The 13,843-nt window shown below is 47.3% G+C and overlaps 1 protein-coding gene across 1 annotated transcript in view; it reads right to left on the bottom strand.

The window, feature by feature from the left end:
- The window catches only part of KIZ (kizuna centrosomal protein), a 179,712-nt gene that overhangs the window by 165,292 nt on the left and 577 nt on the right, over positions 1-13,843 (bottom strand). The window contains exons 2-3 of the mRNA XM_040429697.1: positions 11,196-11,258; positions 8,676-8,838 (exon numbers count right to left, since the gene is read on the bottom strand). Of these exons, the coding sequence (XP_040285631.1) occupies positions 8,676-8,838; positions 11,196-11,258 (226 nt within the window). The remainder of the gene's footprint in view (positions 1-8,675; positions 8,839-11,195; positions 11,259-13,843) is intronic.

Raw genomic sequence — 13,843 nt, 5'->3', positions numbered from 1 at the left:
CCGACTGTTACTGCCACATGGGGGGAGCAGGAGGCACTTGATACTGGCACATGGGGGGAGGGGGGTTGGCACCTGATACTGGCACATGGGGGGGAAGGAGAGAGGCACTTGTTACTGGCACATGGGGGGGTTGGCACTATGATAGTGGCACATGGGGGGGTTGGCACTATGATACTGGCACATATGGGGGGTGGGTGGTTTGGAGAGAGGCACTTAATACTGGCACTTTTGGGGGGGGGGGATGGCACTATGATACTGGGACATGGGGGGGAGAGAGGCACTTGATACTGGCACTTTTGGGGGGGAGATGGCACTATGATACTGGCACATTGGGGGGGAGATGGCACTATGATACTGGCACATGGGGGGGAGAGGCACTTGATACTGGCACTTTTGGGGGGGGGGGGGAGATGGCACTATGATACTGGGACATGGGGGGGAGATGGCACTATGATACTGGGACATGGGGGGGGAGAGAGGCACTTGATACTGCCACTTTTGGGGGGGGGGAGATGGCACTATGATACTGGGACATGGGGGGGGAGGAGAGAGGCACTTGATACTGGCACTTTTGGGGGGGGGTGGCACTATGATACTGGGACATGGGGGGGAGAGAGGCACTTGATACTGGCACTTTTGGGGGGGGGGTGGCACTATGATACTGGGACATGGGGGGGAGAGAGGCACTTGATACTGGCACATTGGGAGGGGGGGGGGATGGCACAATGATACTGGCACATTAGGGGGGGAGATGGCACTATGATACTGGCACATGGGGGGGGGAGGAGAGAGGCACTTGATACTGGCACTTTTGGGGGGGAGATGGCACTATGATACTGGGACATAGGGGGGGGGGGGGAGAGGCACTTGATACTGGCACATGGGGGGTTGGCACTATGATACTGGCACATGGGGGGTGGGAAGGAGAGAGACACTTGATACTGGCACATGATGGGGGGCATCTATGGGGACACTAACTGGCACATTATTGGGGGGCATTATGGGGTTCCCTTTTTACTGGCAAATTATAAGGCCCTTAATCATACCCAGTGTCACCCATAGCCAGTCTCCTGCCCCCCTTAATCATATCCTGTCACCTTTACCCAGTCCCCTGCCCTTCTTAATCATACCCAGTGTTACCCTTACCCAGTCCCCTGCCCCCCTTAATCATACCCAGTGTCACCCATAGCCAGTCCCCTGCCCCCCTTAATCATACCCTGTCACCTTTGCCCAGTCCCCTGTCCCCCTTAATCATACCCAGTGTCACCCAGAGCCAGTCCCCTGCCCCTTAATCATACCCAGTGTCACCCTTATCCAGTCCCCTGCCCCCCTTAATCATACCCAGTGTCACCTATAGCCAGTCCCCTGCCCCCCTTAATCATACCCTGTCACCTTTGCCCAGTCCCCTGTCCCCCTTAATCATACCCAGTGTCACCGAGAGCCAGTCCCCTGCCCCTTAATCATACCCAGTGTCACCCTTATCCAGTCCCCTGCCCCCTTAATCATACCCAGTGTCTATCACCCTTAATTTAAGAGGGGCAGGGTCTAATTGAGGGGGCATGGGACTGGGTAAGGGTGACACTGGGTATGATTAAGAAGGGCAGGGGACTGGGTAAAAGTGACAGGGTATGATTAAGGGGGGCAGGGGACTGGCTCTGGGTGACACTGGGTATGATTAAGGGGGGCAGGGGACTGGGCAAAGGTGACAGGGTATGATTAATGGGGGCAGGAGACTGGCTATGGGTGACACTGGGTATGATTGTACTTGTTTGCACTTAAATTATCTGTAATTAAAAAAAAACCTGTTTGTTACAAAGATTGTTTTAAGTCAAGGACAACAGGCAAATCTAATGATGCAAGAAGGAGTAAGACTGGTCTCCAGCCTTGTCCACCAATCCAGCCTGATAAAGGACAATGGGGCACATTTATTAAGACTGGCGTTTTAGACACCGGTCTTAATAAGGCCCTGCGCTGGCGGTGGATCCGCCGCAGTTATGAAGAGGCGCTGGCTTCTACATGAGCGGATCCACCACCACTTCTAAATGTAAGACAGCTTCCTAGACCAAACTAGACGCCCACTTTTTTAGACCTGGCGTGAGCGGGGAGAAGTCGCAGACTGCGGCGCAACCAGAAATACGCCTAATTTAGGTATATTTCTGTTTAATAAATGACCCCCAATGTGTCCAAAACACTGCTGCGTCCTTGTATTGGTGGCACTGAATGTTCACTAAACCTTAACCTTAAAGGGGTTATCCAGAAATTGATAATGATGATCTATCCTCAGGACATAGCAGAAAATTCCCTAATTTCGGATGGGGTGTGTCACTGATGCCTGTCAAGGACTCTCACGCTAGCCATGCACTACACAGCAACGTTCCTACAGGAAGCATTTCCTACAAAAATGTCTAATATTAAGGTGACATGAATGAACGAGTTTAACAATAGACACTTATTTGTAGATTAATCCTTGATCTTTTCTTCTATGTACACCGGTCTATTGTCCTTACGAATGCTCAGAAAGTAGCAATTCATTCTAACCACTGCTGTGGAATACTTGCTATAGACAGGAGTCGACAAGTTATTACATGGTCATAGGCTTTATTAAAAGGCTTTAATAAGAATAAACACTCGGTAATTATCAGGCACGCGTGTCAAGTGCAAGCATTTCGTTAGGAAAACTAACATTTTACCCTTGCCATGAAGTTTGTTCAGTTAGTTAGTGGATACATTGTCTTTATTCTGCATTGGAATAAGGTGAAATAACAATATTAATAGAAACAAAGGAAGCTAATGAGTGACAACTCTGAGAGCGGAGGGGTAAATCACAGCTTTTCACAGCAGCTTCACCCCACTCCTGGTATAATTGCATATTTTAGGAGCTTGACTCACAGCCCAAATTTTATTGTAAAGAGGCAACTTTTTTTTTTTATATTAAAAGGGAGTCTGTCACCACATTTGGACATTATAGACCGCTTACACAGCGTTCTGGCATAACTTGAGACAAATCAAATGGTACCTTTGTTGCGTTCTTCTGCGGTTCACCTGCGGCAAAAACTGGCTTTTATTCATATGTAAATTAGGGCTCGCAAGAGCCCAGGGGCGACGTTAACTTCTTTGGAGCCCAGGCTGCTCATCCTCTTTTGCTAATATCCCCGCCCCAGCCTCTTCCCTTGCGTCGTCCTCCTCTCCCAGCGAAATCCCGCGCCTGCGCTCTGCCTCGTTTGGCCGGAGCATGTGCACTGCGATACCCTCCTCTTCTCCTGCACAACTCTGATCCGCCTCTTTGCAGCTGGGTTCGCGCCGTTGGCCGGAGACCTCATTTACATATGAATAAAAGCCCGTTTTTGCCGCAGGTGAACCGCAGAAGAACACAACAAAGGTACCATTTGATTCATCTAAAGTTATGCCAGAACGCTATGTAAGCGGTCTAAAATGTCCAAATGTGGTGACAGACTCCCTTTAATTGAATTCATCTCTGTTCACTACAAAAATATGTGATGTAAGGCGCTCTAAGGCCCCTTTCACACGAGCGAGTTTTCCGCGCGGGTGCAATGCGTGACATGAACGCATAGCACCCGCACTGAATCCTGACCCATTTATTTCAATGGGTGTGTGCACATGAGCGTTGTTTTTCACACTTCAGTTCTGCGTTGCGTAAAAATCGAAGCATGTTCTATATTCTGCGTTCTTTTCCCTGGCCCTATAGAAGTGAATGGGGCTGCGTGAAAAACGCATCGCATCCGCAAGCAAGTGCGGGTGCAATGCGTTTTTCACTGATGGTTGCTAAGAGATGTTGTTTGTAAACCTTCAAAACGCATTGCACCCGCACGGAAAAAACTGAACAACAAGACGCAATCGCAGACAAAACTGACTGAACTTGCTTGCAAAATAGTGCGAGTTTCACTGAACGCACCCTGAACGCATCCGGACCTAATCCGTCACGCTCGTGTGAAAGGGGCCTAAGGGAGCCTTCCCACGCAGCAGATTTAGGCTGAGTTCACACGGGCGAGTATTCCGCGCGGGTGCAATGCGGGAGGTGAACGCATTGCACCCGCACTGAATACCGACCCATTCATTTCTATAGGGCTGTGCACATGAGCTGTGATTTTCACGCATCACTTGTGCATTGCGTGAAAATCGCAGCATGCTCTATATTGTGCGTTTTCCATGCAACGCAGGCCCGATAGAAGTGAATGGGGCTGCGTGAAAATCGCAAGCAAGTGCGGATGCGGTGCGATTTTCACGCACGGTTGCCGGATGGAGACCCGATCATTATTATTTTCCCTTATAACATGGTTATAAGGGAAAATAATAGCATTCTGAATACAGCGCTGGAGGAGTTAAAAAAAAAAAAATTTAAAACTCACCTTAGTCCACTTGATCGCGGAGCCGGCTTCTCTTCTGTCTCCTTCTTTGCTGATTGCAGGAAAAGGACCTGTGGTGAAGTTACTCCGGTCATCACATGATCCATCACATGATCCTTTACCATGGTGATGGATCATGTGATGGACCATGTGATGACCGGAGTGACGTCACCACAGGTCCTTTTCCTGCAATCAGCAACGAAGAAGACAGAAGAGAAGCCGGCTCCGCGATCAAGTGGACTAAGGTGAGTTTAATTATTATTATTATTTTTTTAACCCCTCCAGCGCTATTTTACTATGCATTCTGTGTTCAGAATGCTATTATTTTCCCTTATAACCATGTTATAAGGGAAAATAATACAATCTACAGAACACTGATCCCAAGCTCGAACTTCTGTGAAGAAGTTCGGGTACCAAACATGCGCGATTTTTCTCACGCGAGTGCAAAACGCATTACAATGTTTTGCACTCGCACGGAAAAATCGTGCATGTTCCTGCAACGCACCCGCACCTTTTCCCGCAACGCCCATGTGAACTCAGCCTTAGGCTACTTTCACACTAGCATTTTTGCTGGATCCGGCAGGGTTCAGCAAAAATGCTTCCGTTACTGATAATACAACCGTCTGCATCTGTTATGAACAGATCCAGTTGTATTATCTTTAACATAGCCAAGACGGATCCGTCATGAACTCCATTGAAAGTCAATGGAGGACGGATCCGTTTTCTATTGTGTCAGATTGTGTCAAAGAAAACGGATCCGTCCCTATTGACTTGCATTGTGGGTCATGACAGATCTGTCTTGCTCCGCATCCCAGGACGGAAAGCATCAGAACGGAACGGAATGAATTTTGGAGCATTCCGTTCTGTTCAGTTACGTTTTGTCCCCATTGACAATGAATGGGGACAAAAAATGGAAGCGTTTTTTTTCCGGTATTGAGACCCCATGACGGAACTCAATAACGGAAAACATTAATGCTAGTGTGAAAGTAGCCTAAGTTGCAGAGATTTCTGTGACTGAAAATCAGTTCCATTCATCTGAATGGGGCCTGCAGAAATTAATGTGCTTCCCACCAAACAACCCCAGGCACACAGTTTTCCAAATTCCGAATTTTGCTGCATTTCCGCACTATGTCATTTGAGGATTAAGTCCTGGATAATGATGCAGATTTGCCCCAGAGCTCACACTTTGCACCGCAGAAAATCCACACAAACAATTCACATTGCTGCAGATTTCAAAATCCACACTGCAGGTTAAAAAATTTAAATAAAAAAATGCACCATGTGCATGAGGTTTAGAAAATCTTAAAGGATAACTGTCATATTTTTTTTTTATTTGCTAGTTTATTAGAGCTAGGCATGTATACCTGAGTTAGTCTGTCAATGATTGCCAAAAGATCTGTAATTACCTTATAATAACAGCTTTCATTAATGTCCTCTGTCCCTTTCCACTGCTCCCTTAAAAGACCGTTGCTAGGGCTCATCTGTCTCCGGCTAGGAAGACAGAGGGGCAGTCCTTCACAGTGCATGCCTGCATTAGGCTTCAGAGTGAGGAGGCGTGTCTCTCAGTAATCCAATCTGATTGGCTAGCAGGAAGCTGCTGGCTACAGCAAGTTTGTATGTGACCTGAGGGAAAGCAGTTTTGGCCTCAGAGAACTGGCAGAGGAGCCATCTTGAGAAGATCCTCATAATGTAGGATTCAAAACAGCCGTAACTAAGGGGAAAACTCAAGGAAAACAGTGGTAAGTGAAGAAACTAAAGACTGCTTTATGTATAATGCTGCTGCAGCAGCAACATATGCTAAAATGGATTTTTTGATGAAAATATGACAGTTATCCTTTTATAACATTGCTGCTACTGTATCATGCTGAGGGTTTCTGTATGAAGATCCACATTGTGTGCATATACCCTAAGTCAGACACAGACAAGCGAGGTCAGTGCAAGAAACTCGCTGCGTGCGGCAGTGTAAGATTCCCGTACTGAACTCTGCTCCTCTGTCAGGATTGCACAGCGTTATAATGATTTATAATGCTGTGTGACCCTGCAGGACCTGTATCTACTGAATTACACTGACATCATTATGTCAGTGTAACTCAATAGATTCCAGGACTACATAAAAGGATTATCTGTGAGAGAAACGGTTAGAGGGGAGGGGGGGGGGGGGGATGCATAATTCGTAAGAGAAGGGCTTTCATATGGCAAAACTTGATTACCCTGTAGTTTCACCCTATCCCTCCTAAGCACAAGGGAGGTCATTTATTAAGACTGGCGTTTTAGACACCGGTCTTAATAACCCCTATCGCTGGCGGTGGATCCGCTGAAGTTAAAAGAGGTGCCAGTGTATCTTCGGCCTATCCTGCATGAGTCTAAATGTAAGACGGCTTCCTTGCTGTCTTACATTTAGACCATTTTAGAAAATGATGAATGAGATGGGCTCTGCTCTTCTAATAACTCCCACAGAAATGAAAGGAGCATGCTGGGAATTGTAGTTTCACAACAGCTGGAGTGTCGAAGGTTGCTGATCCCTGATCTAGGACCTTGAGATTTAAAGTAAGAGTAGTGTGAAATCGGAGCTCAAGCAGAGGGCAATTAAAGTGCCTCAAAGCTGTATGTATCTAAAAAAAGGATCCAAGAAGATCATATTTTCGCTGTAGATCCGTATAACAGGATAGGATGCTTTAGGCAATCCATTATTATACCATGTCTTTGTGTAGGCTTCACTCCTGTTTTTTTCTCATGATTACTGATGGGAATCACTGGTCAAACACTGACTGTATGAACAAGGCCTAAGGCCTCATGCACACGACCATTGTTTTATTCCGTGTCCGTTGTTCTGTTTTTCGTGATTTTCTGCGGACCCATTGACTTTCAATGGGTCCGTTGAAAACTCGGCTAATGCACGGTTTGTCATCCGCGTCTGTGATCCGTGGTTCCAGTCCAACAAAAAAAATATAACCTGTCCTATTTTGTTCACGGAAAACGGTTCGCGGACCCATTCAAGTCAATGGGACCGTGAAAAAACGCGGAGGCACACAAGATTGTCATCCACGTCTGCGTCCGTTTTTTTCCTATCATTTGCATGGCAAACTTGACTTAGACTTTTCTTTTACTTTCGTTCATGTCTGGTGATCCTCCAAAAATCAAGGAAGACACACGGAAACAAAAACGGAAACGGATCACGTAACAACGGAACACGACAACGGTCGTGTGCATGAGGCCTAAGACTGAGAGAAATTTGAAGTACGGCTACTATGGAATTTCTCATTGCTGCTGTAGTAACAAATCTTGTGACATTTTGTCCATTTAATGTTTCCTGTTTTGAATACCAAAAAAATGCCATCTTTTACAGCTTATGGGGTGGGCACGTGCACATCATCTTTGCATGCCCATGGGCACATAGAGATGCTGGAGCTCTGGCAGGATTCATGCTGCCTTCTCCTCTGGCCTTTTCATGTGCAGTGTTTGACCTGACAGCTGCGCAGCCACAGTTGACTTTCATTGAAGCCGGATTATCGGCGATCAGGATGCTATAGATTCCCTAGCCCCGGACACTGAACACTACAGGTCCTAATGGCACTTTGCAGGGTTATTATGTAGGGACTTGTGAGCCCCAATGTGATTGGTTATTTATTGACCTGAGTGACGTCATCAGGGGATTACTTGATGAGGTCATCACTTTGTGCCCATGTATACCCCCCCCCCCCCCCCCCCCACCCTCCATTCAAGTTACGGGAGCTTCAAAAATAGCAAAGCGCTTGCTCGACTAATTCCAGCAGTCCCATAGCGGAGTGTGCGCTCTCCAATCACCACTAGGGAACATCCAAAAACAGCTGAGTGCGCTTGCATGGCCGTTTTTTCAGAACAACTCCCATGGTGATGAATGCAGCGCATGCGCAGTGTGCTCTACTTCACTTTGGGGGCCCTGTTTTCCAGATAGCAGTGGGTCCCAAAGGTGGGACCTGCTTCTAGATGACACTAATGGCATATCCTAGCAATATACAATCAATGTCCCACACAGGCCAATCCCTTTAATACTGGAATACATTGCATCCTGCTGGATTTGAATTGCTAGGTCTTTGACTGCAGGGGCAAAGTCTTGTGCGCCTAAACAGGAAGAATTGGTGAGGCGCCCTTTCATCTTATACATAGGGAATAGAAGCTGGCAGAGGATGGAAGCCTGTCCGCACTGTGACCGAGAACTGCTCCAGCGATTGTACCGGATCACATCATTTGCTGTTTTTACAGTTCTCTATTTTGAACCTTTAAAAAATTGGTTATGCTCAATACAAAGTAAACCATCCGTATATATAATACCTTCATATTTTGGGATATCCTTGAATTGGATATGAGAAAACTCAAGCGCGCCTCAAGGCTTCCAAATTCCTGCAGGAATGCTTGATTTCGGAGACGCGCCTTCTTCTCCTTCTCACAGATGTCTCTCAAAGAGTTTTTTAACCTTTCGTACGGCCGACGACACCTTGAAATAAGGATGACGTGATCATTAGCAAGTTACCTTACTTACTTTACCCGAATCTGAAATGCCACTTTAACCCCTTGAGGACCAAGCAATATCTTCGCTTTTCATCGTTATTGATATGTTTTCTTTAATTTTTTTGTTTGGGGGGGAGAGGGGGGGACAAAATGTGGCTCAGTAATTTCTCCATTTCTACAAGTTTTATGCATTTTTTTTCCACCTTTTGCCATCATACAATAAATACCTAATAAGTTCATTGTATTCTGCAGGTTGTCCCACCTTGGACATTTATGGCACACATCAGATAGGAGCAACTCTGGGACCGACACCTGTCTCCAGACTGGGAGTGAACAGAGAGCAAGTCACGCCTGCGCAGGACTTCTGAGAAGAGCCAAGCTAGTGCGTTCAGGTATATTCAGAGGTCACGCGGCAGTAAGGGGAACGGAGGGCGGTCGTGCATGGACGGCTTGCTCTCTGTTCAATTCAGGGTTATCTTCCTATCGACATGCCATAAATGTCCCACATGGGAATACCCTTAGTGGCAACACCATATATGTATTTATTTAGTAAATTGTTAAAAAATATATATATATATATTCAAGTAAAATGGGCTTGTTTCATTTATTTTTGGAGGGGGATATTTTGTTTTGTTAAACTTCATTTTACCTATTTTTTTTATTTTTTATCCCTCAAGTGAACATGAAGCAGTGTTGGTTTGAGGGCTAATATAATGATTTCGAGCACCTAGTCAGTGTCACAGTAACAGGCAGACTATTAGGCAGTAGTTCACGGCAGACCTGTGGGCCTAGGTTTTAAAGGGGTTGTCTGCTTTATTTATATTGATGGCCTATCATCAGAAAAGCTCATCAATGTCAGATCGGCAGGGGTCCGCCACCCCCACCAATAAGCTGTTTGAAGATAAAGCAGCCCTCATTGTTTACCTGCGGAGCAGGTGCAGTTACATTCACTCCTATGGGACGGCTCCAGCTTCAATTGAATAGGAAGGAGCCGTCCCACTGAAGTGAATGGGACAGCTGAGATGTAAGCGCACCCGCTCAATGCTGCGGCAGCGAGCAGGTAAACAACGAAGGCTGCTTTCTCTTCAAACAGCTGATCGGAGGGGGTGCCGATAGTTGCCCCCCGCTGATCTGATATAGATTACCTATCCTGAGGCCAAACAGAGCAAGATCCCTCCTAAAACACCTTGGATGCCGCAGACCGCATTGACCATAGCACTTCAGCGAATAAACCGCCAGAATCAGAAGTTTTTTTTTTTTATACCAGCCGTTACAGCTGCCAGAAAATCACTGCCAGGCTCCCAACGTGATCCGCAAATTGCGGATCCGCAATGCACGGATACCAGCCCGTGTGCGTTCCACATTTTGCGGACCGCACATGGCCGGCACTATGATAGAAATTACTATTCTTGTCTGAAATCGCAATAGGACTTGCTCAATGTTTCTTGCAGGGATCGCGGAACGGTAATACGGATGCGGACAGCACGCGGTGTGCTGTCTGTATCTTTTGCGGCCCCGTTGAAATGAATGGGTGGGCACCATACGGTCGTTTAAAGGAGCCTTAACACTGACAGTCAATAAATCAGGCCATGCCCTAACCGACAGAAACTGCAGGCAAATTTGTGGGTCTTAGTTAAAGGACTTATCCAGAAATTTGATATAGACGGCCTATACTCAGAATAAGTCATCAATATCAGATTGGCGGGGGTCGATACTCAGGAGCCACTGATTACCTGTTTGAAGAGGCTCTTCGATAACTGGCGCTCCGGTGAGAGCTGTGCTCTCTTCACAGCTTCCCGCTGTATCGCATGTACATCGTATAGCAGCTGTGCTTGCGCGGGACTGAGCGCACCAAGGCCACATAACCACTGCACGGATCCGTCATGGATCTGTACAAACGCATCCGTTCAGATAATACAACCCCATGCATCCGTTTTAGGATGGATCCATTTGGCTCAGTTTCGTCAGACGGACACCAAAACGCTGCAAGTGGAATGGAGACGGAACGGAGGGAAACCGATGCATTCTGAGCGGATCCTCTTCCATTCAGAATGCATTAGGGCAAAACTGATCCGATTTGGACCGCTTGTGAGAGCCCTGAACGGGTCTCACAAACGGAAAGCCGAAACGCCAGTGTGAAAGTAGCCCAAGAAAGAGGCCTACACGCTCAAGGAGCGCTCATTAGGTCATATAGGCCATCAATATCAAATTCCTGGATAACCCCTTTAAGTGTCAATCACTGCCAAGCTCCCATTTTTCATCCCGTGAAGTCCTTTACACAAAGCCTTCCATGACATGCATGTCCTTCAAGGGGTTAGGGATGTAGATGTCAGTCGTACTTACAAGTATGCATTGGATGAGTGGTAGCGAGACATCTTTTTTTCCAATTCCAGTCTTTTTAATTCACTGCAACATAGAAATAGAAATCAGGAAACAGAATTAAAACTTTCAAACTTCTAGGAGAGCCAACAAGCTGAAAACCAAAACCAACTGTCTAATTAGGCCTGGGCCTGAGCAGTGCCCCGGATCTGCACCCTCCAGCCCCCCTCCTGTCTCACCTTCCAGATATGTGACGACTTTTCCTACATAAGTCTAGAAGGAGGGCGTACAGCACCAGAGCTAGAACATGGGGTCATCCTCCAATACCGACACATGCAATAGCGCCCCTAACTTAAAGGGTTATTCCATTTTGAAGAGAAATATTGGACACCGTGGCCCTGATCTATTATGCCATCACTCCAGAATTCTGGCTTCAAAAAGTTATAAAATAGGACTTTGTGTTCCTGCGAGACCTGGAATCTATTGGGGGGGAAAAAAACAGCGATCTGGGTGCCCTGAGAACCCGTCAGCACCCCAAGATCCCGCTGCAGTGGTACAAATGAGGTGACTCTCTTTGTCTAACCATTTAAATGCTGCAGTCACTACTGACCATAGTATTGAAGGGGTTTTATGGTCAGGATTAGAGCTAACTGATCCTGGCCATTGCAACAAGGTGTCAGTACTGCATGCTGGCGCCACGACTGTGCGGCACATTTACATAGCTGGTCATTAAAGGGGCTGTCTGAAGATGTATTTTTTTTTTTTTTTACCAAAGTGACTGGGGGCCTGGTAAAATAATAATAATAATAATAATAATAATAAAAAGTACCTTACACCATACACTGTGTTGTGCCATACACTACGGTATTTGATTGGCTGCATCGGTATATGGACAGTCACCACTGCACTTCATGGGCTGCAGCCCCTAATCAGAGCAGTCACAGGAAGTAAAGGTTTTTTCTTTTATTTTACTAGCCCCCCCCCCCCCCCCCCCCATCACTTTGGTAAAGTTAAAAAAAAAAAAAAAACTCCTTTAAGTACCTGCCACCAGTACTGTAACATATGGTGGTGGTTCCCAAGGGGCTAAAGGATTTGTTCCACCATCACAGGATATGCTGTAGGTCACTTGTCAGTGTTCAGACATCCACCAATCACAAGAACAAAGAGGTTGGGGCTCCTCTGGGGCGGTGCCGTCCTGAGAAATGCAGAAGAATCATGAGGAGCTACAGTCCCTTCAATCAAAATGTAGGTGGGAGTCCCAGAGGTCAGAACGCTTGCGCAGGCCAATTACGTCATCAGCCCTAAGGGGGCACTGATGTCTATTATTATTATTTATTTGAAAGCTCCATTAAGTCCATGGCTCTGGACATCCAGACGGGGTTACACAAATATAAAAAAAGAAAAAAAAGAAACTATTAACAGACTGGTACAGCGGGGGAGAGGACTCTGCCCACAAGACCTTACAATCTACTGCATGCTTTCTATAGCACCCAACCCTCCCCCGGGCACAGCCTTCATGTTTTTGACTGCACGTAACAGGTTAACTATGGCAGGTTCAACCTGGCATAGCTCAGTAGCTGCACTATCACCTCCAATCACATGTCTTTGACAATATGGCACATGCTACACTATAGCAGTAGTACCCCAGTATTAGTAAAGGTGTCCTCTGTTATTTACAGGAGTCATATGATCCCTCAGCCAAGAGGGGGCACTGTTCACATGATGCCTCAGCCAAGAGGGGGCACTGTTCACATGATCCCTCAGCCAAGAGGGGGCACTGTTCACATGATCCCTCAGCCAAGAGGGGGCACTGTTCACATGATCCCTCAGCCAAGAGGGGGCACTGTTCACATGATCCCTCAGCCAAGAGGGGGCACTGTTCACATGATCCCTCAGCCAAGAGAGGGCACTGTTCACATGATCCCTCAGCCAAGAGGGGGCACTGTTCACATGATCCCTCAGCCAAGAGGGGGCACTGTTCACATGATCCCTCAGCCAAGAGGGGGCACTGTTCACATGATCCCTCAGCCAAGAGGGGGCACTGTTCACATGATCCCTCAGCCAAGAGGGGGCACTGTTCACATGATCCCTCAGCCAAGAGGGGGCACTGTTCACATGATCCCTCAGCCAAGAGGGGGCACTGTTCACATGATCCCTCAGCCAAGAGGGGGCACTGTTCACATGATCCCTCAGCCAAGAGGGGGCACTGTTCACATGATCCCTCAGCCAAGAGGGGGCACTGTTCACATGATCCCTCAGCCAAGAGGGGGCACTGTTCACATGATCCCTCAGCCAAGAGGGGGCACTGTTCACATGATCCCTCAGCCAAGAGAGGGCACTGTTCACATGATCCCTCAGCCAAGAGGGGGCACTGTTCACATGATCCCTCAGCCAAGAGGGGGCACTGTTCACATGATCCCTCAGCCAAGAGGGGGCACTGTTCACATGATCCCTCAGCCAAGAGGGGGCACTGTTCACATGATCACTCAGCCAAGAGGGGGCACTGTTCACATGATCCCTCAGCCAAGAGGGGGCACTGTTCACATGATCCCTCAGCCAAGAGGGGGCACTGTTCACATGATCCCTCAGCCAAGAGGGGGCACTGTTCACATGATCCTTCAGCCAAGAGGGGGCACTGTTCACATGAGCCCTCAGCCAAGAGGAGGCACTGT

This window comes from Bufo bufo, chromosome 4 (assembly GCF_905171765.1).
Source record: "Bufo bufo chromosome 4, aBufBuf1.1, whole genome shotgun sequence".
NCBI lineage: Eukaryota > Metazoa > Chordata > Amphibia > Anura > Bufonidae > Bufo > Bufo bufo.
This window is presented reverse-complemented; position numbering and strand designations above follow the sequence as displayed.